Source organism: Stegastes partitus, unplaced genomic scaffold (genome assembly GCF_000690725.1).
Source record: "Stegastes partitus isolate 25-593 unplaced genomic scaffold, Stegastes_partitus-1.0.2 Scaffold1601, whole genome shotgun sequence".
Classification (NCBI taxonomy): Eukaryota; Metazoa; Chordata; class Actinopteri; family Pomacentridae; genus Stegastes; species Stegastes partitus.
This window is the reverse complement of record NW_007579332.1, coordinates 52,338-79,711: the sequence shown is the minus strand read 5'-3', so window position 1 is coordinate 79,711 and position 27,374 is coordinate 52,338. Positions and strand designations below refer to the sequence as shown.

The following is a 27,374-nucleotide window of genomic DNA, read 5'->3' as shown; positions in this document are numbered from 1 at the left end:
CACTGGGCAAGGAGGCTGGACAGTCGAAGGGAGCTCACAGTAGAGCTACTACTCCTTCATGTTAAGATGATCTAGCAGCTGAGGTGGTTTGAGGTTTTCTAAGGACGTCCATCTGTAAGCAGTGGACCCAGATTATGCATCACATCTGGCCTGTAAACTTGTTGGGGTCCCATAGGAGTAACTGGAAAACGCTGCTGATTAGCGGACATCTAGAATGCAATGCTTAGCCTGCTGAGAAAATGGGTACAGTTGTCCTCACATATATTCATACCCTTCCATTAAAGAAAAGGCAAAATTAACAGCAGTCACTCAGATAACTAGAAACTGAAAAAAGTAATAATAAAGAAAAAATTGCTAGATCATAATTTAGTGAACTAAGACAATGCTTTTGAATTGTGGTTGAAAAAAATGGTTAGGTTGATGTTAGGTTAAAGCACAGCAGATACAAGGTTTGGGGTAAAATGTCTCATTTTGCCTCAGGAGGACTTTGTTAAGGTTAGTGAAACTCAAAGGTTTGGATTAGAACTACCATTTTGGTAAGGTTAGGGAAGCTTCATTAATATGGTAATAATGCAATAATAAACATATTACCATGTTTAGGGCCAAAGAATTATGATAACTCGCTTCTTCTTTCATTGTTTTGCTTAGAATACAGTTGTCTTGTGGTTGGAAATGGGAAAGAAACTGCTGCATCCAGTGTTAAAATGCAGTGTTCTGTTCTAGAAGGACGCCACCTGACTTCCCTTATTGCTGCCGTCATAATCACTGCAGCAGTCAGAGGGCTTTGTCAGGACTGATGACAAAGAGCGCTGATGGTTTTTTCCTTCTACAATCTTCTAAGAAAGGATTACTGTATTCCCCAATAAAAGTCACCTTCACTGGAATCATATTTTAGTCAGTAAAATAGTTTCCAACAAGTACTTCCCCAATCTGCTGCAAAGGAAAAGTGGCACAAAAAACTTTTACAAGCACATTACAGTGCAAAAATGAAAGCCGCAGTATCAAAACTGCATAAAAGCTCAGGATTAGATCTTGTTGTCTCTCAAGATGGTCGACTGCATTTGATACGGGAGTCATGTTAAAGGTAGAGTCAGCGATTCTGATCCAAGACAGTTTTTGTCAGATTCAGTGAGCATCTTCTTACGGTCCACTAGCTGTCTGTTCTGTGTACGCGCTGAAAAAACAAAGTGTTTGTACACGGCCGTGGTTTTGTAAATGGGAAACAAACAAAGTACCTCAAATCGATCCACACAGCACTATTCCAGTGGGGCAGGTAGGGGGATGGGAGATGGGAAAAGAGGGCAGTGGGAGCGAGAGGAGCTGTGAACCTGGCAAATACCAACAGTCCACCTTTTAAATATTAACTCTGTCTAAGTTAATTAAATAGCAGCTGAACATGTATGCACATCAATAATATTTGCAAACACTTTGCTAATAGTGATAAGTACGTCTGAAAGGGTCTAATATTGTTTAGCAATAAGAAATAGTCCAACCTGTTCTCATTCCCAGGACATGAAATGCTGCCATTTTAAAACAAGCCGTCCTTTGGAGTCAGTGCGACCTGCATCAATAATTGACACTGAGAGGAGTTTCTTCAGTTTTAAAGAGCCTCACAGGGAGGTTGAAGAGCTGGAGGAGGCATTAAGCCTTAGGACGTTCAGCCAGAAGACTGAAGTTTTATGCTATTCACTTTGTTTCACTTTATTTTGTGACCTAAGTGTCATTTTCACTCACTGCCTGGTTAGGTTTAGGCACCAAAACTGGTTTAGGTTGGGAAAAGTTGAGTTAAATACATCCTTTCGTGACATTAAGCACACGGTATAAGGCAAACCTCTCGTGAAAAGAAGTGACAGGGAAGATATTAGAGGACATTTGGCTTATACACTCATGATGTCTATTTCTGACATTCTGGGATTTCTATACTGTCGGTCTGCTGAACTAACCGGCACATCGACAAATGATAAAGTGGTTCTGGCAAAGAGGCGCTATGTGATGAGTTGGGAGTCAGGCCAGGCTTGTCAAACTCTTAATTCAGCCAGCAGTGCTTCATTACTTATATTGCTAATAATGGAAAATTTCAGAATAACTGTCGATAAAAACAAACTTCATTCCAAGTTTTCTGAGGGCCTCGAGTAGCTATTTAGTTCCACCACATCCATTATTACAACACCCCTGCTCATCTGCGCTACGAGACTCCACTAATGTCATTTTTAACATGCTCTGCTGCGGTTTGATTGTTAAAAATTATTTGCTTTTTCTTTCTCTAAGTGGAAGCTCACTGCAATATTGGTATATCTCATAATTGGTTCATCATATGAGTTGGAACTATTATGAAGTAATGGCTCAGAGCCAGATGCCACTAAACACGATGATCGTTGCAAACCCTCTTTGGTGAAACAAAAAGCTGGGCTGGATATGTATGTGTGTGTGTATAGCCTTCCAGTGATTTTCTTTAACCATCATTTGAGCTACTGAGTTGGTTTTCTTCATTGCTTCTTGTCTTACATCTGTACAGCTGCTGAGCTTTTGTTATATTCATCACTGTGGATTTCTGCAGCCGCCACACCTCCCTTGAAGATAGAAGCAGAGTGTTTGTGAATGAGCCGCAGGAAGAGAGTAGAGGAGATGGTTTTTGAAGCTGTGTATGTCTTTGTGTGTGAGCGTGTGTGTGTGTGTGCATGAAAAGGAAGACGTGTGCCCATTGGAGAGCATTCGAGTCCTTCCTTGTTTTCACATCCAATCCACTCGGGACTATCTGTCACTCATTGTTTCACTCACTTCACCATTTGCACCTGTCCCCTCCCTCCCATCCCTTTGTCTCACATGCTGTTCTGCACTGTCTTTGTTTTTCTCTCCTTCTGGTCGCCTCTTTTATTTTTATTTTTTTTAGATTTGATTTCTATTTTCAGCTCTCACCCCTCTCTCTCTCTCTCTCTCTACTGGACTCTCACTCATCCTCTGTGTCTCCCTCCTTCCTGAAAATTTTACGATAGCATTGAATGATACATGAGTTTCCTTTGATAGCTTGTCCTCGCTTCACAGAAATATAGACAGCTTCTCCTCCCCAGAAACCGTCATGCACGGATACAGTGTTTGTTGTGGTGCGCTTATGTGCAATTATCTGCACGGAGAAGAGTCTATTGTTCAGTAGGTATGACTGTATGTATCTGAAATACTGTAAGAAATTATGAGAGCTGGTTTTCTGTATCTTCCCAGCATGCCGGCCAATTATCACAGCTATCATACACATAAAGCACACATTAACGGATCATGAGTGATCTCTGTAATGCAGACTCAGAACATGCTGACATGTTGTGATGTGTTCAGCGTGGAAGTCGACGCACTTCCACGTCTGTGTCAGTTTATAAAGAGGCTGTTTATCTAGAAGTCAGTGTGTAAATTACAAACACACCTCCTGTATGCAGCTGTTTAACTAGTCATCCTGTCCGATCTGTGTTTATTCATTTGTTGACCTTTCCAATACAGGTTAGTGCTGATTATACAATAGATGAGCAGCTTTGTTTCCTTGTGTGTCATGGATATCATCAGCAGCGCTATTGTAGGCTTTATCATTTTTTCTCAGCAGTGCTATTGTCAACTCAGGCTTTGTAACACGTCCAGCAGTACCCAAAGCCACAATATGTAAGGTGCGGATTATAATCGTTGGCTGTGGGGCTCTGAAGCTCGCTATATGGGCTGTATAGCGCAATTTGCATTTCCATATGCTCCTGCTGTTTATGAGCATTGTATTGATCGTGTGAACATGAGTCAGTCCGGTGTCAGTCAGAAACTCACACAGAACTGAGGCTGACTGCCTCATTGTATTTTTAAACCTGTTTATTACTTGCTTCTTGTGGTCTGTGTTTACATAGACAGGTAACTGTAATTTTACATACTGGGCATATGCTAAAAACACACAAATAGACCTGCGTCCACCCGTATTACACCCACCTTTAATTGCCAGAAGGAGGGGAAATGCTTGATGGCAAAATGCAGCTAAATGATAATAAAACTGAAATGATTGAGTTTTTTTGTCCCCTAAACATCATAATAGCTGTAACTAACCACTTAAAGCCAGTGACATCTAACCGTCATGCCAGGAATCTTGGTGTCATTTTTGATTTAGTATTCAAATTTGACAAACATATCAGCTCTGGGGTGAATGACTGACTGCTGTCTTCAGCTGAGGAACATTGTCAAACTGAAGTTCATCCCCTCTCTCACTGGCATGAAGACTGTTACCACCACGTTAATCTCCTGAAGACTGGATTATTACAGGGACTGTAGTACCAAAGAAAATTTTGATTTATTGAAATCGTACCTACTCTTCAACCAATCAGTCGGTGGTGGGGGAACAATATCTGCACGTTCTGTCTAGATCAACTAAATCAGCCGCACTGCACTAAGTGCACATCCCTCTGCCGGCTTTATTAGCCGGAATAAATCATAAATAAAAATAGTATTTGCAGTATAATAAATAATTTTAACCTGGTTGTTTTGCAATAAAATGATAACAGCTGACTCAACGCTGTGTGCACCTGCTAATTTTAAGATGGTTTCTGAAAATAGAACTATATCAGCTGATGATCCCCGCTCACGAATTATTGATATATACAACACAGGCAAGTTGGCCTACACTTGGTATTCACCCTGCATAGGCTACCTGATAAACACAAAGTTATTTTAAGGTTATGTTGTTTGTTTTTTTCAAGTGTGGGTTGAGTTGGATAAGAGTCAGCACCTTCCAGGTCTGAGGCCATGGTTCTCCCTTAGAAACTGGAAGCTCTCTCTAGGTTTGGGGTGGGTTGCTGCCTCAAGCAAAAAAAATTAAGTATCTCAGGATATTGTGGTTGTAAAATGGAGTGTGAGACTGGCAGATGGATTGGTGCCACATCAACAGTAATGCAGGCATTGTACCGGACTGTTGTGGCAAAGACAGAGCTGAGCTGAACGTGAAGCTCTTAATTTACCAGTCAGTCCAGGCTGCAACCCTCAGCTATGGTCAGAAGTTCTGCATGGTGAATGTAAGAATGAGATGGTGGATACAAGTGGCTGAATTCTTCAGAGTAGAGTTGCTGCTCCCTTATGTTTGAAAGCAGCCAGCTAGGGTGATTCGGGCATCTGATTAGGATACCTCCATGGTGCCTCTTTTGGTGGTTTTCTGGACAGGTCAAACTGGGAGGATACAGTGGGGTCGACCCAGAACTTGCTGGAGGGATGATATATCTCATCTGGCCTGGAAACACCTTGGGATTTTCGGATCGTTTCCTAATATTAGCTTGCTTAAAGTTGCTGTCTGTTGTTTACAACTGCTCAAACAAATCAATGCAGAAGAGAATTCAAGACAGTGTTGCAATCTCTGCACAGCCAATAGGACTTAATAAAGACCTTCCTCAGATCATTTACTGTTTTTAGAAACAGGTTTTTCTTCTGTTAATGATGCTTAGATCAGTCTGGTTCCACACCAGAATTTAAACTAAAACCACATCCCAAGGTTACACCGTGTTGTGTTTTCTGTAATAAATACTGTATGTTGTACTTTAAACACACATCACATATTGAAGTGAACAGTTACAAAGAAAGAAAGGCGCGTGATGAAAATTCTTGATAAATTAAATTAAGCATAAGCCTAACCCCAAACTGTGGTTGAAACTATATGAAACAAAATGCTGAAGGTCTGACTGAGGCCTGACATGTTGGCACTGGGGTTGGTGTGGGGCAGCAGATCTTCAATAGGGTGAAGCTTTTTACGGCTTCTGATGAGAGCAAAGTGGAACCAGGGGTGTTGCCAAGTCTGTACAAAACAATAATTGAACCTGAAGCATCCAGTCTGGAGATCCATGCTCAGCCCTCAGCCAGCTAACCCCCAACTCTAACCCCACCACAGGAAATTGCCTGAGCCGAGCCGAGCTATGCTAGCAGCTCAGAGTGTTTTCCTCCCACTGGTTTCCTGGGATGGAGGATCCTCGCCTATCCTCAGAGTGTATCAGAGCATCACTTTCAGCGTTGCATGCGTGGTATTTGGGGGGCTGGGTGGCTTTAGACTGATCCCCTCCCCGTTCCACTTGTTGCAAAGTGTCAATAGAGATTACCTGCAGTGAGACACATGTGAGACACCTTTACCTGTAATGAGGTTTTCCAGAAGAATGCGCACAGCAGACCTTACTTTTCGAGGCCTTTAAATTGCCATTATTTCCATGGTTACTGCAGGTCATGCACTAGCTATTTGAAATCAGGCTCTTGCAGGACTTTCTAGAGGTTTCTCTCCAGTACCCAGCGGATTACCTTAAAGAGGCAATTGCCATGTAAATTTCAGGGTGGTGCGAATGATAATCATAGTCAGAAATGGCTCTTCACTGCAGATTTGATTTGACTTTGATTAGTGTAATCAGGAGACCATGAGGTAAAGGACTGATGGCACAGTGTTCCTGAGATAATGGGAGAGGCATTTACACTTGAAATTAGTACGACAAAAACACAGCTTCAAAGGACAAATCTAGGCTAACCTTTTGTTTTTGTGCTTTCTCTGTCATCCCCTCCCTCCGCTTGGCTCAAGGGGAAGAGGAATAAGCCAGGAGTGGAAACAGCAGACACTCCAGACTCGGCACGTGGGCGAGGGGAGAAGAAAGCCATCAAGTAAGTGGCTGGTAACTGGTTGGGGTAGAATAATCTGGTGATAATGAACTCCATTTGGTTCGGCTTTGAGTCCCTCAATGTACACTACACAAACAAGGCAGAAAATGAGCCCTGTTGTTTTTATCTCGAAGAGCGCAATCTCTACAAGAGCATGTTCGAGGAGACAATAAATGAGAGGTTAGTGATTTAATCAGTATAGATTAAATCTGCATTATCTTACCTGTGAAGCTTTTGGCTGGACGAGTCTGCTCCTGCACTTATCTTATGGGTTGTAAGATAGGTCTCCTTTAAGTGCCACGCCTCTGCATCGCTTAAGATGGTATAGGTTCAAGTAAAAAAGACGGAGACCTGAGCAGGCGTTTTGAAATGCTTGGCGTGTGGATGTTGGGGAGAATTTTGTTCTAACATTTCTTCCAGGGCTCAAACTAAGATTAAGGCATTTTCTGTTCTTGATAAAACAAGGCCATAGGTCAGTACCAGAAAATGTCAGATTTATTATGCTAAGCATACCATTTTATTCCACGAAATACCTCTATTAACCTGCTCCTCACTACTTCTCTTCTATAGCCTGATGTTGTCTCAGCTTTGTTTCAGTGTTTTTATTTTCTGTACCAACGGTTTTAGACGTTAAAAAATGGGCTACTGTATGTGAATGTATTCTGACTTGGGTTCTTTGATCTCTTAATTTCTGCATTTCCTTTCTCACTGCCTCCAGCAGCATCGGTGTTGGTCATTTCAGCTTTCAAACTCCTTCTCTTTGTGCATTGCCTTTCTCTCCTGCTCTGTCCCTGTGCTACAGCTCTGACCACTGCTGTGTGACTTGTATGACATCAGTGATTCTGCTCACCTTTTCCTCCTCTACTTTGACTGTCTGCGATTTATCTCTCTGCCTTGTGTCTCGTGCGTTCATGCTTTCCTCACTGCTTACGCCAAGGATGGGGGCCCAGACTTCTTGATGTTTACTCAAATGTCTTTCATTAGTGGTGCCGTGCTCAATGAACAGAATGTAATCACATGCTGTATGTATTCATCAGATTAAGATTCTTCTCTTGCTATCTGTCTCTTTTTCTATCTCCCTGTCTTTGCTACAGTACATTGCTTTATGAAAAGCTGTTGTGAATGCCTTTCCCCCCCAGGCTGCCCCCTCTTTTCTTTTTCTTTTTTTAATATTAGTAGTCTTCAGGTATACAAATAGACATTAATCTGGGCCTGTTTTATTTCCACCTCCCATTTGACGCAGCTATAAGAAACAACCCTCTTCCTCAAACCGAGCCTGGCGTCATCTCCAAAAAGGAGGAGCTGCTTTTGCGAATGGTTGGTTGGTGCCGAGGCTGTCCATAGTTGTGTTGCTCTGACCTGTCTCTCTCTTTGGCCCCAGTGATCTAGACAGAGACTTTTGGAATAACAATGACAGCAGCACAGTGCAGCAGAGGTGGAGCTCCTATCCCCCCAAGGAGTTCGTACTAAACATTTCTCCCTATGCCCCATATGGAGATCCTCGCCTCACGCTCAAGTGAGTCTTGGTCCAAGGCTGGTAAGAGACTTCTCCCTGAGCAGGGCTGTAACGAGGCAGGGGCAGTGCCGCTCTCCCTCTTTTCCCCTCTCCCTTCCCTCACCTCCTATTCTTCCCTTCCCTGCATCCCCTCTTCCCTCCTCACACCTTCCAATTTTCTAGCTGTGTATTCAGCACCGCTAGCCACGACTACGCATCAAATTGAACCATTGAATGTGGACATTATAATGCCTCATAGCTTATTAAATCCACATAGTTTCATAATCTTGATTATGTTTCCATTCCGTAGGACAAAATTTCCCCATGAGTAACTGGGGATATTTAGCCCAAGGCCTTTTTTAAAAGCACATTTCATAAAAGTCAGAGCATTGCAATATGCACAAACTGCCCATTTATAGACCTTTTTTTGGTTGTATAATGTAATTTCCATCATCAATGGTAGCAACAACAACAATAACATCCCCTCCAATGTTAGCACACCGGAGGGCACAAATGGTTACTAATGATTACTCATAATCTGCTTGGGAAATGTGAGTGTAGGAAATGCCATACATGCACATTACAGCATCCCGTGACAGTCATTTGACTATTACTGCTGCGACAAAGCAGCACAGCCCTGTAATCCCTCCAGGCTAATTTCTGCTGCTTCTGCTCACATCTTGTCACCTTTAAATGAACACAGAGGCGCATGTTCAGCTGCCCCCCTACTCCCTACAGCCCTGCCGCTCCTCACTAACTCCTGATCTCTAACCTCTCACCTCTCTCCCATGGAGTGTCACCATGGAGACGGACAACCCTCGTAGTTTTCCTCTCCAAAAGAGACGTGTTATACTCTAACCCACCTTCTTTGTAATCTGTGTATCTCCCTGTCTTTGGCTTGTGTGAACTGAAATTTGCTGGTTGTCGTCGTTGCTGCTGTCGTTGTTGTGGAGGGTTGACCGTTACACCGGGTTGCAGTGTGGTGCCAGTGTTCACTTGCAGTTCACATCCATCTGTGGCTTCTCTCCGATCCCTATCAGTGTGATATCTAACGTGTATTGCACTAACATTGAATTACTTGAACTGCATCTGTTGTCTATAATTTTTTGGAGACAAGGTAACAGTGTTTTTTCCTGTTGCAATGAAAGTATTTTCTTCACCCACTAGGCACTCGAATACAATAAAGCAGTAGCAAGGTCAAACCTATCTCCCTCCAGGCACTGGAGGGCTCTAAGCTCAGACATCCTGCTACCAGGCACATGTCTGATAAACTGCTTAATAACTGGTCATCTGTACTGGACCCAGCCATTGAGGACGGTGTGTTAAATTGCCTGGAGAAAGGAGGCAGCAGTGTGCTTATGAACGCAGTGGATATATGGATTACTGTCTGAAGACTCTGCTTTAGGATGATGGCTGCTGATCTTACAACGCCAACTTTAGACCCACGCAAGGGGTTCATTTTTCAAATAGCCCTCAAGGTTGACATTTATTGTCTGTAAAGATCTTTTCCAGCAGTTCCTTCCCTCGAAAAACAGACAAACTATTTACAGCGGTAATGCTAAAATGAGCTGTTTTATCGGTATCGTGCAAAAAAACAAAACCTACCTAAAATAAAACAGGCTCGGGACAACCTCCTGACTCCAACCAATAATATGTCGCTAAAGCCAACAGGCAGCTGGAAAATCATTTCCTGTTTGAGATTCTCTTGAGATCAGCAGGTTTCAATCTCAGTAATGACAGTGAGCCTCATTTATCAAACACTTTAGCTGCCGTACGCTAGTCTCATGTTTAAGGATTTATTAAATTTAGGGTGAAAATACTATATTTGTTTGACATTTTATATCGGCAGCAGGCAACAGTTGCCACACAGTCAGACATTTTTCAAATGTATGCAGTCAAGTTTATATTTACTGTATATTACACTCAATATTTTATCTCTCTGATAGCATCGATGAAAAAACGTCTAGTCTTATGTGGCTATATGTCTTTTGAAATCACTTCCACTCTCAGTAAGCTCAGTCAGAAACAGGATTGATTTCTAAATGCTGTTCGGTGCTGTGAATACCCTTGATGATTCATAACCCCATTCATTTATGTGTTCCTACTTTTAATAAAGAGTAAAGACATTCACCTTGTGCCCGGCTCGATAAATGAGGCTCGGGTCTCCTGTGTTGACCGTAGCTCCAGCAGTGTCATCCGTGCTGTTGTTGTGATTGATGGCTTATCCACATGCACTGTCAGGTCAATTGGTCAGAGTTAAATGTGAAAGGTGACCTTCAAAGGGGACACGGTGCAAGTTTCGCACCCCCCGATCCCACGTGTGCACGCCAGACAACGATGTCTGCGGTGCCTCGTATTTTGTGTCTCCAGGAGCAGGAGAACCATGCATATTAATGAAATGTAGTCATGTCACCAGAGGGCACTAATGTTCTTTATTTTTGATCATCACTGCTTTCAGACTAGACATGACATTTTAAACCCAAACCTGTTTTGAGGGGAAATCTGAGTTGACAACTGCTCTCAACATGAACACTGATTAGTTTCTGTACCTTGTACCTGTTTTGGAGGCCAGTGTGGAAAGATTCCCCTCATAGTACTTTCTACTGTGTGGTGCAAGTGTTTCACTGCTTCCACATTGCTGTTCCAAGTGGTGATCAAAAGACAAGCTGATATTTAAAAAATGAATTATTGCATATTAAGATCCCAAAATAGAGTATAATCAGTTTTTTTGCAGGAACACGTGCGCTTAAAAAAAAATAAAAATGGAATATTTCTTTGGATGACTTCCCAAATAAGTCAATTATTTGCTTATGAGGCGTTCAAGTACAAGCCGTCCTCCCGTTGCTCTAAGCTGCTACAATGAATTACCTTGTATAGTAGCACATCTCAACCCCCAAATGGCTAAATGAATGAGAAAATAGGAACTAAATGACCAGTGTCCGCACGCTGTTGCTGCTAGTGAATGCTGGCAGTTGTAGTATTGGTCCTCCAGGCCCGAAGGAGTGACTTGTTGCTGGTTTTCCACCCTCCACAGGCTCCCTGTAAATTCCTCACCTCCTCTTCCTCCTCCTCTTCCTCCCTCCTCCCTGCTCTGCTCTCCCCCATCCTTCTCTTCCTCCACACTGGACTCCAGACCTTTTTTTTTCTTTTCTTTTTTTTTTATCCACCTGCCTCTCACTTGGCCTGGAAAACCTGCCCTGCCCCTTCCCACACTCTACTGATCTGTCTCACCTCCTTAGCCATGTGGTTGCTCAATCTATTTTCCTGTGTGTGTGTGTGATTGTGTGTGATTGTGTGTGTGTTTGTGTGTGTCTTTCTCACACTCTTTGGTCTTTTTCTCTTCTGCCTGTCGTTATCCTCCTTCTATACCCTCTGTCTTGCCGTGGAATCTCTGCACCCTGTCTCTCTCTCTTAGTGGGGCAGTGTCAGGGGGTCAGAAGGGGGCAGCAACTGGGCATGGGGATGCTGGGGGGGGTCCTTATCGCAGTGACAGCGTGAAGAGCATGGTGACAGAGGGAGTGAAGGCCGGGAGGTGGCAGACCGTCCAGGGCCACATGCAGTCTGGAGGACTGAGACCCAGCAAGTGAGTTCAGAACCGGGCTCAACATTTCAGCAAAATTAACACCTCACATCTACGCAAACTGTTTTCACCTGAGCAGCGTCTATGGTCAGGTGAATGAATCCGTTCTGGGAGAGCCAAGTCAAGTTCAGCAGGGAGGAGAGTGCAGCTTAGGCGACAAGGTGAACGCGTGGGCACAGATCGAGGTGTGAGCGCTGGGGAAATGCGAACTCGCGTCAGGAGAAGACAACAATAGTCGCTCGAGCCGCATCACACTGACTCAAACCTGCGGCTGACACAGGCGGCCCAGCTGCACAGTATAGCTTCCTGTATGACTCTGCAGGAGAATATGATTTATTTATGCGAGGAACTGCACCGCCTGCAAGTGTAGCTTCAAAAAGGCAACACAGAAATAGTCTTGTTTTCACACCGCCAGAAATAATGCGTCACATGCTGTCATCCCACCTTTTAATTTAGACCTCGGCTGAAATGCGAACGGCATATTGGTTACTGGCTGCATGTGTCCCACAGCCGTGACGTATGACATCATCGAGGATCTATATTCAGCGTGTTGTAAATGAGGCGGTTAATTTATTGGTTTCTTTGTGATTTTGACACTTTTCTTTTGGCACTTCATGGCTGTGACTTCTTCCTCCACAACACATTTACGCTCATCACTACCTCACTCCTCGTTCCCTCCTTCTCTCCTCTTCTCATCTTTCTTTTTGCCCCTGTCTATAATTGGATTCTATTTTCAGGCGGCTATAAGTGTCTGTGTCTCTTGTGTTTGTGTCTCGCACCCCATTTTCTGTCTCTCCTCCATCGTCACCCTCTGCTCTTATCACTCCCATCACTCTCTCCATCTTTCTGTCGCCATGTAAAGCCACTCCGCTTATTCTCTGTGTTTTACCAACAGTTGTGGAAAAACCTTCCACTGCCCTTTTGTTAAAAAAAATCCTTCTATTTGTGACTGTTAAATATGTTGGATATTACACTAAAAGCCTTATGCAAAATTGTGTTAGCTGAAGTAATGTAAAGTGGAGTAAACTGCACCGAACTGATGTGAATAGCTCTCGCTGACCCAATTCTGGTAGTCTGGGTTACACAGCGATCTGAGAGAGAGGAGGATATATTTAGTGAGTAGAAGAAAGTATAAAAAAGATCATGATAGGTACTGTAGAGGCTACAAAATACAGGAGTGTTGTATGCAAGTAAGCGAGCGATGACGTGTGACACACCTTTACGTTGTTGTGACATTTTAAAGAGACGCAATGAGCCAATTAAACAGCATTTATGAAGGGGAGGAGTGGAAAATGAGAGGCTGACAGAGGGAGGGAGTCATACTGTAGAACTTGGTTGGCTGTTGGGATGTCTCTGGAGATGCAGCACGTATTTAAAAGACGAAAAAGACATAGAGAGAAAGGAGGAGAGACTATCAGAGATGGAAAAAGTTGACTGACGAGTCGAGGAAATGGGGATCTCGCATCAGAGCAAAAAGCCCTCAGCAGCGAGGCCTGGAAGCTGCAAAGCTACGACCCACACGCCTCGACGCGGTCACGTGGCCCAGAACCGCTCCACGCCCATGCGGACAGTGCACATCCGACCACTGCCACTGCGAAACACACCCTCATGCAAACAGCACGCTCAACCGGCGCAGACTCGCAAGGCGAACGCACATCCGCCGCACAAGACTGGCTCCCAGTCTACACACTGCTGCCCGACGCAGCCCCATGAGCAGCACACAGCACACAGCGATCATCACTCAGGCTGCACCTTCTACTGCTATTTCTGCTACTGCTGTTACTGCTGCTGCCTCACGTTGCTCTCTTTCTCTCTCCTCCTCCTCCTGTCTCCACCTCCCAACACTCCTCCCTCTGCCTCTTCCTCCACCTTGTCCTCAAATACCACTGGTCCTCCTTCCTCCTCCTCCTCCTCCTCCTCCTCTTCCTCCATCCCACAATCATCAACTTTCTGTTTGGATGAACTTTCCTGTAACTATCGTCAACGTGACGTCAACCTGACTTCTGCTGCGCCTCCCTACTGCCCTGTGCCACCTTGTCTCATCTCTGATGACTCTTTACCTTTCTTCTTCATCTCTCCTCCTGATCTCGCCACCTCTGACCAACTCACCTCCTCTTGCCACGGCTCCTCTTCTACATCTACTTCTTCCTCTACTTCTACTTCTGGCTCCTCTGCCCCTCCTCATCATCCTGTTCTCTGCCGGCCGTGGCCTTCTTCACGCTCTCTTTCCTCCCTGCTCCTCTGCCCTCCCAGCTTTGGGGATCCAGTCTTATCCTATGCCTCCACATTGGAGCACATCCCGTCTGGGCCGGCCCGGCCTCGGACGCTGCTGCGCCAGCAGAGTCTTCAGCAGCCTCTCATCCACCCATCAGGCCCTGGTCTCTGCCATCCCCCCACCACATCCCAGAGCTTGGGACAATTACACACAGCACCCGGACAGCCTGGGGGAGGCGGGGGTGCTGGGAGAGGAGAGGGAGGTGGCAGCAGTGGTGAGGGTGGGGGTGCAGGTACGCGAGGCGGTCCCCGGGGTGCACGGGGCAGCCCGGCAGGAGCAGGTGCCTCTCGCTATAGGGGAGGTGGAGCAGGAGGGCGCTCGCGTGCCAATCCTGGCAGCTGGGATTACATGATGGACCAGATCCGGAACCGTGGCCTTGACGTCAAGTCCTTCCTGTGAGTCTCTACAACTCTTCATTCATAACTTTATGGAGTCTTTTGTAGTGTCACCTGCTGAGGCCTCCATGTGTCTGATAGTATATGCTATGTTTTGCTATGCAGAGTTATTTTATGCATTTGTTTTCCGATATATCTGTCTAACGCTTAATGTCTTAAAATAGATTTTAATATATATTTAAGTTAGAGTCTAATCTGCTTTTACCTTTATCTGTGTGAAATATGGTTCTGTGCCTCTTCCTTCAGGTGGTTTCTTTCAGTTTGCATCTGATATCCAGGGAAGGATATTACTTCTGTCTGTCAAAAATATTCCCCGTGTGTTTGTGCGCATACATGTACAAGTGTGTTCACATCTGAATGAGTTTAGTTATTGCTTTCACTTTACCCTCCACTAAATCCTACTGTTGGAAAGGAGCTATTCTGTATACAGTTACAAAGGCAATTTAGTCCACGCTACAGCGGAGCATGCTAATGTAGGATGATGAAGCTTAATGCAGATCAGGAGGCGAGAAACTGGCTTATATGAAAAAAAATCTATTAAAAATGTTAATAAGGGTAGAGTTATGAATGTAAATAAGCAGTTGTCTTTAAGCTCTAAGCCCTGCGCTTGTGCAGGAGATTGATAACTGTTTTGATCCATATCACGACACAACATCACTCACATGATATTAACCACTCTATATTAAGTATATTCTTACATGTTGGGTATGTGTAGTTACTTGATATGCTTTATGATCTTTTCACATCCCAACTGAAACTGAGCAATAGCAGTTTTCAGCATTTCAACATGTCACTGCTGAGCTGTAATGAATTACAAGGCAATCTGTTAAAAACCATCATTTCTATTTATAGAGTGAATGTCACACGCATGAAAAATAGCAAGGAGGTGCGACATATTGGGGGCTATTTCCATCCCATTCTGTGATAGAATTGTTAAATGTTTACGCTGTATGCTCTGCTAAACAGTAACATCTGTTTGGATGGCATTCAGCCTCGCTGCTGCAATTGTCTTGACAGAATAGCGCTACTGGTGCTAGTTTATAATATTCATGAGATGTTGTCACGAAAAGTCACAATATATTTTATATTCCCACCCAATTAAATGATGTTATTTCAGAGCCATCCTTTGGAATGACTGTTAAATATCCTGTTAAGGAGACACACCACTAGGCCTGATTCATATTTCATGAGTGTTTGCAACAAAAATAGCACCTCTCCTCTCGGTGCCACTGTAACTTTTATGTGGATAGTAAATCCTTATCTGCTGGCTGTGCTGCCGGCCGGCTGACGTGTGTGAACATGTGTACATCACACAGCCCACATGTCACTGTGCATCAGTATAAGAACAAAGGTTAAGCAGCTGTGTTGTGATTTGTATTAACCCTGAAGCATTGATCTTATGTCACCAGCACCATTACTTCCTCAACATATTGTTACTTCATGCTCTGAAGAGGAGAGGAGGGCAGATTAGGGAGAAGGGATGAGCAAGGACACCGCCAAGGTACAACATGTGTTTAATGTGCACTGAATCAGTTTTATTGTAGCTTCTCACCCTTCATTTTTCTTTTTCCTTTTTTTTTTTAATGTGCATTTAAGCTTCTCTGGGCAGTTGAGTACGACACAGCTGAACTCACGCCACCGGCTAACCGAGCATTAGCGATGTAGCACATGCAAGCACCAAGGTCATTGAGAATATCACCCCTAATAGTCAGCTGTGGCACTCATCATTGTAAACGTGAAATTGAGGTCATTGTTGTTATATTTCCTTTTCTGCAACACCTCACATGATTGATGACAGAGTGGCCCAGTAATGGACATGACCCATTGTTCGAGCCAGTTTATTTCAATCTTGGCTACATCCCCAATATGGATGAATCATTGCTCATTGAATGTGTTGATGTCATTGACACAGATATCTAGCCTTTGGAGCCGTTTGACTAAATGGACCTCTTGGGAGATTGGTCTTCATGCTTTTTGGCTTAAAGTCAATACTTTATCCCTACGTCATTAATGCCTCTTCCCTCTCTTTTACGCTGCCTCTTTAATGTCCAGCGCATCGAGTAAAGTGCTTTTACAATATTCTTGAGTGTAAATGTCCATACTTAAGGAGTGATGGGAGAGGAGGGATCCAATAACCATTAAACTCACACTATCAATATAAACGCCATACCATAATGTATAGACCGGTGACTTTCAGCGAGGGATGTGCCAGGAGACACCTTTGCAATTAGTATGTGGGAAGATCATAAAATACCTCAATCAGTCTGAAAAAGTAGATCGCACATCTCACATTCTTAGTGAGAATACCACATGTTGCAGCTGAGAGTGTGTGAAAAGGAGCCAGCAAGCAAGCAGAGACTCTCAAAATTGTTTATTAAGACCCCTTCTGGTGACAATTAAGTTTGTTAACATGTCCATATGGCGTTATTCCAAATGTTCGAAGACACATCATGAGCAAATAAGCAGTGCCATGAGTGAAGATTTCTGCCTTGAAACTGTACTGTAGTGATGACAGTCTCAAAAACATGGGTTCAGACTTCTGAGGGGTCATATGAACAAACCCAAGGAACCAATCCACACGCGTACTTTCCAGCACAGAGTAGACTTACAGTGTTTGAGCAGAGTTGTAGGTGCGCTCGAGTTGAATGGAGAAGGGAGGGGTGGGCGGTAATACACATGGTGACTTCATGGAGTGATCTTTAAAGCAGTGACCCCAACACTGACTATTACCCATTCACTCATAGCTGCTGGATAATTATATGAATTACTTTAACCCATTTAATGTGAGTGTGCTTGGTTGTCTGTCTCTAAGTGTAGTCCTGTGATAGACTGGTGACCTGTCCAGGGTGTCCCCTGCCTTCGCCCTAAGTCGGCTGGGATAGACTCCAGCCCCCCCGCGACCCTAGTGAGGATTAAGCGGTGTATAGATAATGGATGGACTTTAACCCATTTCAACCTGTTGATATTTTTTTAAATCTTATATTGGTATTTGAAGGACCTCTCTGGTCATACACTGAATAAGTTTATGAATAATACACTAATACCTCATCTTTTCATAAAAAAAAGGTTTTTACCATGGAAAGAATCAATTCCTGCCTTAATAACTTCTTAAGACCCGAGCTCTTGTTGATATGCATTTGTCTACATTTGTCTTTGCTATTTGATCAGATCAAATTTAAAAAAACAACAAAAAAACAACATATTTTTAAAAATATAAATAAATAAATAATAAAATAATACTTAAAAAAAAAAAAAAAAAGACAGAAAAATTAACTACTGTGGTAATATAACCCCAAATGTGATGTCTACACATTTGGACACCAGGTCTTAAGAGGTTAAAAAGTAATGCATTACTTTTGTTATTTGTTCTCTGTCGAAATTAATTTGTTGCATTGCTTTTGCCTTACTTGGTATTATCACATGAGATGCTGTGTCATCTTATTGTCAGTTAACAACGTGACATTAAACCTTACATGTGCCCACATAGCAGCACAAATCCATAATAAGGAGGAAATACACAGGATTTTTTTTTTGTGCTCAAAGCTGACAGCAAAGTTTGTGAAAACCTGCTCAAAGAGCACTTCACAGAAAAATGCTGTCACTAGGTTGCACTGCTTCAAAATAAAAGTTCTAACTGTAGCTGATTGGTATCTGCAATGTGAATATTGAATTTATAATGAGTTACATTCCTGCGTTATGGACGCCAATGTCAATAACTGACTGAGTTAAATAGTTGACAAGAAACAAATAATAAATAATCAATACAGAATGTGGACAACATGCTTAAAATATACACATATTTTTGACAAGTGGTGTCTTTTGTTAAGCTGAAAAGAGGTTAGAAGACATAAAAGTTTGGGAACCACCAATACAGACGTATAACAGGCAGATTATAAAACAGGCTTTATGGTGCTGCAAGAAAAGCTTCAGTCGCTGTGTGAAAAAAGATGAAATTGTGAAGTTTAGGGTGATATCTTTCCACAGCTTGGCAGCACCATATTTCATATTAGCAGAGATACTGTAACACAGTCAGAGGCTTAAGCTATAGAACCGTGGGTGTGCATGACAGGAAGGAGGAAAGGAGGCAGTGATGAGGAGGCAGAGAATTAAGTGTAGGGAATAAGGATGAAGGGGAAAAGGGGGGGGATTTGGAGAGCAAAGTGTGGCAGAATAGAGGAGATGAAATGAGGAAGAGTGCAACATGAAGAGTGAGAGAGCAGTGACCCAGAAAACGGTGACACACACCGTGCACCTCAAGATACTGTATCGCTCAAATAGAAACAATTAGTCCAGATCTTCCTAATGAGGCTTAATTAAATCTTAACTCTGGAGAAAGACGCCTAGCATGTTCAATGGGAAAGGTGAGTCTGGAGGGAAAGCACGAGTTAAATAACTAGATAAATTATTGTGTGTGCGTGTGTGTGGGTGGCGTGTTGTGTTGCTGTGTGTGCGCGCAGATACCTGGACCGTGTGTGGAAGCCGATGCGCAAGCTGCTGAATATCACACCTATTAACAGTCATTAACTAATCACCTACAGTTCCTGGGATTATTTGTTGTGTGTATGATGTGAATACAGCTTGTGCCTGTTGTCGGCACCACTTCATTAGATTCATTAGAATTTATAAATTTGGCCTTTCGGTTTGAGATATCTTCCTAATATCCTTCCCTGGACAAAGTGCTCGCTGCTGGGGTGTTATGTGACGCTGCAGACTTTTTTGCCTTTTATGACCGTTTTCTCTGTTACCGCTTCTTCTGTTTACTCTCTTATTGTTCCGCCGCCTCTCACTGCTTACTGTCTCCGCTGTCACCTAAAATGACCTCTTCTTTTCCTCTCTCTCCCTGCACCACACCTCCTTTATGCTCGATTTCCCTATCCTTTGCATCTGTTCTCTTTTCTCGCCTCTCCTTCTCCATCTCTGTTTCTATCTATTGTATTTTTTTTTATTTTTTTTATGGGGGAGCCAGTGAAGGGAAGCTGGTGGTCCTGGCTTTGGCCATTGGTGTGGCAGAGCAAGATGACTTTGCCAATATCCCTGACCTGCAGGAAACAGCGCAGGCAGCACCAGCAGCCAATCAGGAGCCCCCTCCTGAGAAGAGGTACCAGATAATGTGTGGGAGTGCTCGATGTTTTGTGCGTGAGAGAGGATGGGATGCAAGTGGAAGGATGTGATATTGAGGAAAAAATAAAGAGATGATTTTCAGAATTTAGGTAGAGTAGTTTTGTTTGGCAGTGTTTTCGGTGAGTCACTGCACTTAAGTGTTTTGTGCCACAGACCTGCTTCTGAAATAACATCAGAGCTCGACACTCTGTTACAGAAATAAAAATGGCTGCGAAACCGAATGTAGAAAAAAAAAATGCCTCTAATGCCGAGACGAGTAAAGAGATAAAACAATTTGGGTGTTAGCTGAAAAGCAGTAATGAGCTCATAAATCACAGTAGTGAGACGCTCACTGGTACTCCAGCCCTTTTTTCTGCATTTAGTGCTAAAATTTTAGCCAATCAAATAAAACTGTGTTTTCTCATGCCAGTGGTCTTCTTCTTCTTTTTTTTTTTCCTGACCGTGATAATTATCTCCCCTATCGCAATGACATTCTCGTCCACCATTTTCATCTCTATTTGTTTGTCTTTTCACTCCTGCCTTTCAGAGACCTCCCATTGGTAATTGTCGTATTTCCTTTGTATTTTCATGCTTTTATTATCTCGGTCCTTTCTGCTCCCGTGTTCTTTTTTTTCCCCTCCTGCTCATTAGCTTCCTTCAATCACCCTCTGCTGCTCTGAGAGTCTCATCTCTGTAGCTCCACCGAGGGCCCAGAGAGCCTCCTCATTATTCCTCAACATGTTAGTCACTTACATAAACATGCTGCTAAAAATAACTCCCTTTTTTCTTGCCAGCCAACTTACACACGAGGAGCCAAAATATTTCCACTCATCTATAAGGATGCAGCAGCTTTGACTCACATCTCCTGAAACGTTTGGGTTTGCATTCTGTTTAGGTGTTGCATTTATTTTCGGGAAATAGTTTGAGGCTAACAAATGGCCACAGCGGGTCTGTCAAGTGAAACAAAAGCCTCAAACTATTTTCGGCCATGGATGGTGGTTTTGATTATTTGCACCACCGCAGAGTCAGAGTGAAGCCCTGCGTTTGGTCCAGCCCTCGGCAGATGCGACACACTCAATTTCCCCTGCAGTCCAATTAGACAGTTTTAACCTCACTTTGATTCTGTGACAAATGGGAGACAATTTGGAGATACATAATATGACACACACCTTAAAACAAAATGGCAGAGGAGGGCGAACAAATTCTGATGTACTCGTCACACCAATTATTCCTCATTCACAAGTGTTTCATCAATTTGACACATGATTTAAAACTAGGGCTCTATTACGGTACAGATGGTAACTGTTTTCTTATCTCGACTGCACAGCTGCACTATGAAGCCGCACATGAAGCTCAAATCGTCCTTCCTGAACTAATGAGCACCTTTATTTATCATAAAAAGTTTGACACTATGTCGACTCCTAGTTTGTCTCCTTTGCTTTATTTTTGTCTCTTGCCCTCCGGCGTTCGGTGACCAGAGTCAACAACACGTGGAGTTACAAACCAAAAGGTATTCCTTGAGAGACGATGTTGGCTTTCAGAACATCAAAACCGTCGCCATTGTTTCAGATTGGAGTGAAAACCGTAGAGCCACAGAGGAGAAAATTTTCTGTGCAATTTGCCGTGTACGTTCACATCTGGCCTTTCCAGGTTTCTGTGTTCACCCAGAAACCTCCTTAAATGGCTTGTGAAATCCACTAATAGACTAAACAGCGAGCAGGGACCGCAGGTTGCTCGGCTCCGCATGTGGCCGGCAGGATCCACCTCGATTAACAGTGACGGAGTGCGTTATGGTATTTTCTGGATTAACCTAAGGTTCATTTAATTTCTTTCATTCAAAACAGAGTGACTGGCGGCTTATTGCCTTTGAACAATAGAGAACTAGTAAGGAAGAAAAAAAAGAGAGAGATTTGACTCTAATGAAAGCTGCGAGCGCCTTGACCCTTTAGTGAGCTCCCGTCTATAACTCCCCTGAGGTGTAAACTAATTCCACTTGAGCCACTCATTGTTTTGTTTGTTTGATGTAAAATTGCAAATTCAAATGTTTAATAAATGTGTTGGCCATACCTTAATTGCCTGCTATATTTAGAGGCTCGAATAAACATTTTAAGTCGACAGTCCATTAGAAATGCGAGGTATAAGCTTGCTGGGAGTATATCATTCCCCGTGGTGTTAGTGCTGACTTCACAGATGTCTAACCATGATTTAATCAATCACGCTCCTGGCATATTGCTCATTCTAAACGGGGCTCTCGAGCTGCAGACAAAGCCGAGCTATCACTCGCCTCTCGCCCTCCACGCCCCGTGTACAGCCATATCATCGCAGCCCGGGCATCCAGACGTTTGCTTGTGCTCATCACTCATCTCCACCTGCATCACTCATGTTACACCCCATGAATTTATTAAACCGAGCTGATCGTGTGAACAACATGTTGCTGACAAACTATTTGAGCCAAACATAAAGCCTCTGAAGTTTGCGTGAATAGTTTATGTGACTCTCAAATGTTAACACCATCAGTGCAAACATCAAAGTGGATTCTCTCCGCTGCTGATGAATAGCAAAGAGCTGCTGTCTGCACAAATGATATGTGTTGACCTACATTAATGAAACAGCCACTGGTTGAGAGTAACTACGTATATTTATTCAAGGTCTTTATGTAAATACGGTACTCAAGCTACTTTCAACATAGATATGCTTATACAATGAATGTGTTGTTAAAGGTTACACCAGTGTTTTCTATCATTTCATCCAGTATAAAAAAAAAGGCTGCACCTCATTGGGACCCCTTGTCACGTAGATACATTTAAATAATTGTTTTAAAGAGTCAAATACTTGATTAAGAAAACAAACATTAGAGAAAAGTGCAATATTTAGAACAATTTGTGCTGCATAACTTTGTGATTTCCTTCTTCTTTGCTCCATTAATCATCTCAGAAGCCTTTAGTTTGATTTTGTGACTCTTGTTCTAACTAACTTACTGTGTCTAAATAGTTCAAATTGCAAAATGCTGCGTGTGCATCAGTATTAAGAATGTAATATGATTAATAATATACTACAGAGAGCGTCTGTTCATATGAAGCAGGTGTACTTTTACTGAGATACTTAGTACCCTTGCTTAGGATATTGAGTCCATGATACTTGTATTATTGATTAGTGTTTGGGATAGGGGACTTTTCCTTATGAATAAGTCTTTTTACATTGTTCTATTGCTACTTCTAATGAAATAAACATAGACTGTGTATAAAGATACCACCATAGTGTCATCCATTGGGTTATGAACTACTGTTTTGAAGCCTCAAGTTTGGATTTTGGTCATTTTTTGAAAAAGGATGTGACCAGCGAGGGGTAGATGTGACAGACACACACCTATGCAGTAGCAACTGCTCAAACTATACCCTAATCTTGCTATATGGTCTATTTGACTCTGAATCTGACCATAATTTACAAAATTAACATCTTGCTATATTTAAAGAGCCATCAACGTAGTGATTGAGACCATAATGTCATTAGGAAAAAGTTAATTGAGGTAACAAATGAAGTGAGAGGTAAGATCCTTTTCTCATGCAATTTGACTTCCTTGTGCAACCCGAGGAGTCGCCCCCTGCTGGCTGTTAGAAGCAATGCAGCTTTTAGTCACTTCCACATTTGCTTCACTCTTCAGACTACATCCATCTTTTACATACAGTCTATGGAAGTAAAAAGGAAGTGCTTCCTCCCACCCCTGGGAACGGCACTACCTCTGACCTTGTGCTACAATTAGCCAAAGAATCGTAATGCTAAAATGAATGCAGAGTACTTAAGGCACAAACAACAGAGAAGCCTTCCGTTAACCCTTCAGCAGTGCGTTAACGCTTCATTGTTCCTCAGCTGTAGTTGAAAGCAATCAAAACACACAGTTATCCCCACTGGCCATGAGAAGGTGTTATTGTGCGTGATATTCATTACGCTCCTTCGCTGACCTTGTGTGTGCATTTGCTGGGTGAAAGCATTCTGTGTGGCCATTTGTTTACGAAGTGTGGCAGGAGCAGACTGACAGTTTAAACTGCACCACAGTTGGTGGAAGGGATTTAAACCAAGGTTATATTTTCATGGGAAAGAGAGAGAGAATGAGGGAAGGCTGTATGAGAAAGTAGGAGAGAACCTGGATTCTAAAAATTGAGTGCTGCTCTGATTCTGGGGCCCCCACACACTGATGTGTTTACCTCCCGAGCATAGGTTGTGGTTCTTAGAAGGCTTAATTAGGATGTTGGAGTGGCTTGTTAATGCCTCATTGGTCCTCACTCATACAATTCAGTTGCGATTCAGTGAGCATATACTGTAGGTTCTCCTCCAGTGTTGCTATAAAGAGAAGCCACAATCCCCAAGAGCTTTGAATCTAGATCTCTGGCTGAGCAGCAAGTGAGCGACCCAATGAGGACAGAGGTTCAGGACAGAGGAGGCGGGATATATCCTTGTGCCACATTAACATTCAATCCACTTGCCTGTGGTCCTTCAATTATTCATCCATGCATGTTACATCATTTTGTGTAAGCCAGTGGAGTTGGTTCTTGTTTCAGACTACATCTAACAGTTATTAATAGATACGGATGTATATTTCTATGCCTCAAAGATATGATGCACTTACTGAGGTTCCTCAGTGAGTGTCTGTTAATTGCCAAGCGGCGTATATAATGTAACTTCATAATTTATGAGCTTATTACATTGCTTAACTTGACATGAAAGACGAAGACAAATACAGTGGATGGCAGTTATGACCCTTTACCCAAATCAATACAAATGTGTGTTTATTTACCGTCGTAACTGTGTGTTTGTCCTCTAACTGCATTAGCCAGAGTAGGAGGAGTTAAGTCTTTGTGCAGCGGAGGAGGTTGTGTGTTGGCGGATGTAATGTTAGGTCAACTTGAGGTCGCATACATGCACAATTTAACATTTTGAAGCGGTCATTTCAGGCTTTGTTTTCTTAGATAACAGAAGAAGAAGAAAAAAAAAGATGCGGTTGTTATTCTTCAAAATGATATAATCTGCATGTGTGTTTGTACATAAACATGTAAATTGATTATGCTATGCTCTGCTAGTCTGACACAGTGCTCCTCCTGTGACAAGGGCTTTGCAGGCCCGACTAATCAACGGAGTCTTCAGGGGCTCCGGCTTAGACTGTCCCCGAGGCTTTGGCACCCTGCAGCCACCGCGCTCGCATCACCGGGGGAATATTGAGATGCATTCAGTTACATGCTAAGAGAAGGGGGAAAGTAGCGCTAAGCACTAAGGCAGAAAATAAGGGAGTCACAAAGAGAGGAGGAGGAGGGTTAGGAGGAGGAGGAGGAGGAGGAGTGCATTCATACATCCATCCATCCATCCATCCATCCATCTACAGGTCAAGGGAGGATGAGAGAAAATTCAAAGTGCAAATCCATCTTCCTTCAATGAGAGTAGTAGGAGGGAGTACTTAGTGTCCTCTGCACATCCATGCGTTATGCGGGGCTAAAGGCAGCACTCTAGCCAGCAGGTACACGCTGGTACACATTCTCATCTCATACATCCTCATAGATGGATGGCGGTTGGGGAGATGAGCTATTCGGAGCATTAACCTGGGACTCCTGTGTCCTGCCTCAGAACATGTGGCACATATGCAGCAGTCTCGGAGACAATCTTTGAAAAAAAAAATCTGGATTCCAAACATTTCACAGACTCGTGTTTGGAGTTTAAATGGACCATTAAAATGTTTTGATGCTAGTGTGTTGCTGGCGTTCTCTGCAATGATAGGTTAGTTGTTTTAACTGAGCTGTGAGAGGCGAATGCTAAATTGCGCCGAGTATTGGGAGGCCATAAAGGGATAGTGGAACCTTGAATTTTTATAGATTGGATAGATGCTAAGCTCGTGTCTGGATTTAAAAGTAATCATGTTTGCCGTTCTTATATTATCTTCACTGTGTTGGATGTAGTGGACAAGGAAGCTAATGCTAAAAAAAAAAAGCAGTATGGTAAAAAACACAAAATAAGTTGGACATAGTACAGCATCAGCATTTGGCAGTGACAGAATTGCCTTGGTTGTGATTTCCTATTTCCATTTGGAGCTCAGCGAAAGAGGCAGACACACAGAAGGCAGTGTTTAGCACCTCCCTTGTCGCTTATTCCTGAAATGGGATTTCAGTAAATGATGCTATTTTAGACTAATTTCTTGTTCCAACATGCAGGAAGTCATTAGTAGACAGCGAAAGCATCCATATTTATGTGTCGCAGCAGAATTTTTTTGGTCGTAGCCCGAGAAGTGAGGCAGCAGGGATGACTGTCTGACTCTGGTGTGAATGTACATGTGTTTCATGTGGATGATGAGTTATGTAAGCAACACCGTGCTTCACTGCTGTGGTTCTGACTGTGTATGATCCTGGGAAGTATGATAGATCTAGTGGGCGCCTATGAAATTGAGTATAGACATTGAAATACATCACTTCATCGTCTCAGGCGAGTGTGTTTGTTTGAGTGTGACATGTTTGCAAAAGGGTTGGGGAGTCTGAATGTCTGAAAAAAAAAAAAAAAAAGAGGGGCTGGGTTGGGCTTTCTTTCTCGCGTCTCTCTCCAGCCGAGAAGTGGAGTGTCTTTCCCCCCCTTCCCCCTCTCTTCGAGCTGCTGGCCCTCGGTCAGGTAACAAAACAGGATAGTATCACAGGACGGTGAAACCCAAAGTGGCCCCGCCTGCCTCCATATGTCTGTTCATGTGAATGTGTGTGTCTGCGAGGCTCTCACCCGTACCTGTCATATATCCTCTACCTTATCTTCTTTGTTCTCAGTGTGTTTGCCTGTTTGTTGCACCCCTCCAAACACGCCCTTCCCTCGCGCCCACTCCCAGCAGCCTCCTGTCACACACACCCTAAACCCCCATATGTATGGTCTGTGTTTCTAGAGTCGTTGCTATGCCAACAGCCCACTTTCAGTGTCTTAGCTGTGGGAGAATCTGATCTGAGTCCACTCTGCCTCCCACTGGATACTGTAGACAACTGCAGGCTTTACAGAACCATATCAACCACATCAAGTCCCTGAGGGGTCTGACAGAAAAAGCATTGGCACCAAAATGTATCAGTTGTAGTACAACCATCTGCCACAATTAATATTGCCATTTTAGAAATTGAATAAACTGAATCCTCATTTTTTTTAATCCATGGTATAATAGATGATCTGGAGGAAGCACCTTTGTTTTTTTTTTTGTTTGTTTTTTTTCTGCAACAAATGTGCAGCCCGGGCCGCTTTGTTTGAACAGCCTGGAGGCAGGGAGCAGAGGACCACCTCAGGTGCTGTAGAGCAAGGCTGGTAGAAAGGCCATTCCCCTGGCTGCACTAGCTCTTACCTGAGAATGCACTGAACCCCTGAATGAAGCATGAAGGAGAATGAATAATTGAAGACGTTCACTCCCCCATCGATAGTTGGGAGGTGGAGGAGGAGGGAGGTGCCTCGCTTTACGTCAAAACGCTAAAAGTCTCTCCTCGCTTTGGAGCGCTGATCCTCAGATCTTAACTGTTCCACGCAGCCTTTTCCTCTCCTCTCAAACTCGTTGCCTGCAGTTTAGAGTCTGTGAAAATAAATAAATAAACAGGCCCCTGCAAATGCAATTACCTCCCTTGGCAACTAATACGACTAACACCAATTGATGAATATTCCCATCCCTCCTTGAAATGGTTAACATCCCTCCTTCCCCCCCGTCTCGCTCTGGTTCCTTTGCTGGTTGAAGTGATTGTCTGTTTGCTTGTCTTGTTTGCTTGCTTTTTCTGTCTGTCTATTTGTCAGTATATTTTCCCCCCAGTTTTGTCCTTGTCTTTTGCAAAAATGTACACATTATTGCATTCAACATCAATTCTCATCCAAATTTGCAGTTTAGAGCGCCCCACAAAAAAAAAAAAAAAA

At 43.2% G+C, this 27,374-nt stretch overlaps 1 protein-coding gene across 1 annotated transcript in view; it reads left to right on the top strand.

Moving 5' to 3' along the window:
- Positions 1-27,374, top strand: part of syt7a (synaptotagmin VIIa) — an 82,349-nt gene that overhangs the window by 46,722 nt on the left and 8,253 nt on the right. Inside the window, exons 3-8 of the mRNA XM_008300864.1 lie at positions 6,557-6,636; positions 8,015-8,149; positions 11,544-11,711; positions 13,962-14,164; positions 14,216-14,378; positions 19,345-19,476. Of these exons, the coding sequence (XP_008299086.1) occupies positions 6,557-6,636; positions 8,015-8,149; positions 11,544-11,711; positions 13,962-14,164; positions 14,216-14,378; positions 19,345-19,476 (881 nt within the window). The remainder of the gene's footprint in view (positions 1-6,556; positions 6,637-8,014; positions 8,150-11,543; positions 11,712-13,961; positions 14,165-14,215; positions 14,379-19,344; positions 19,477-27,374) is intronic.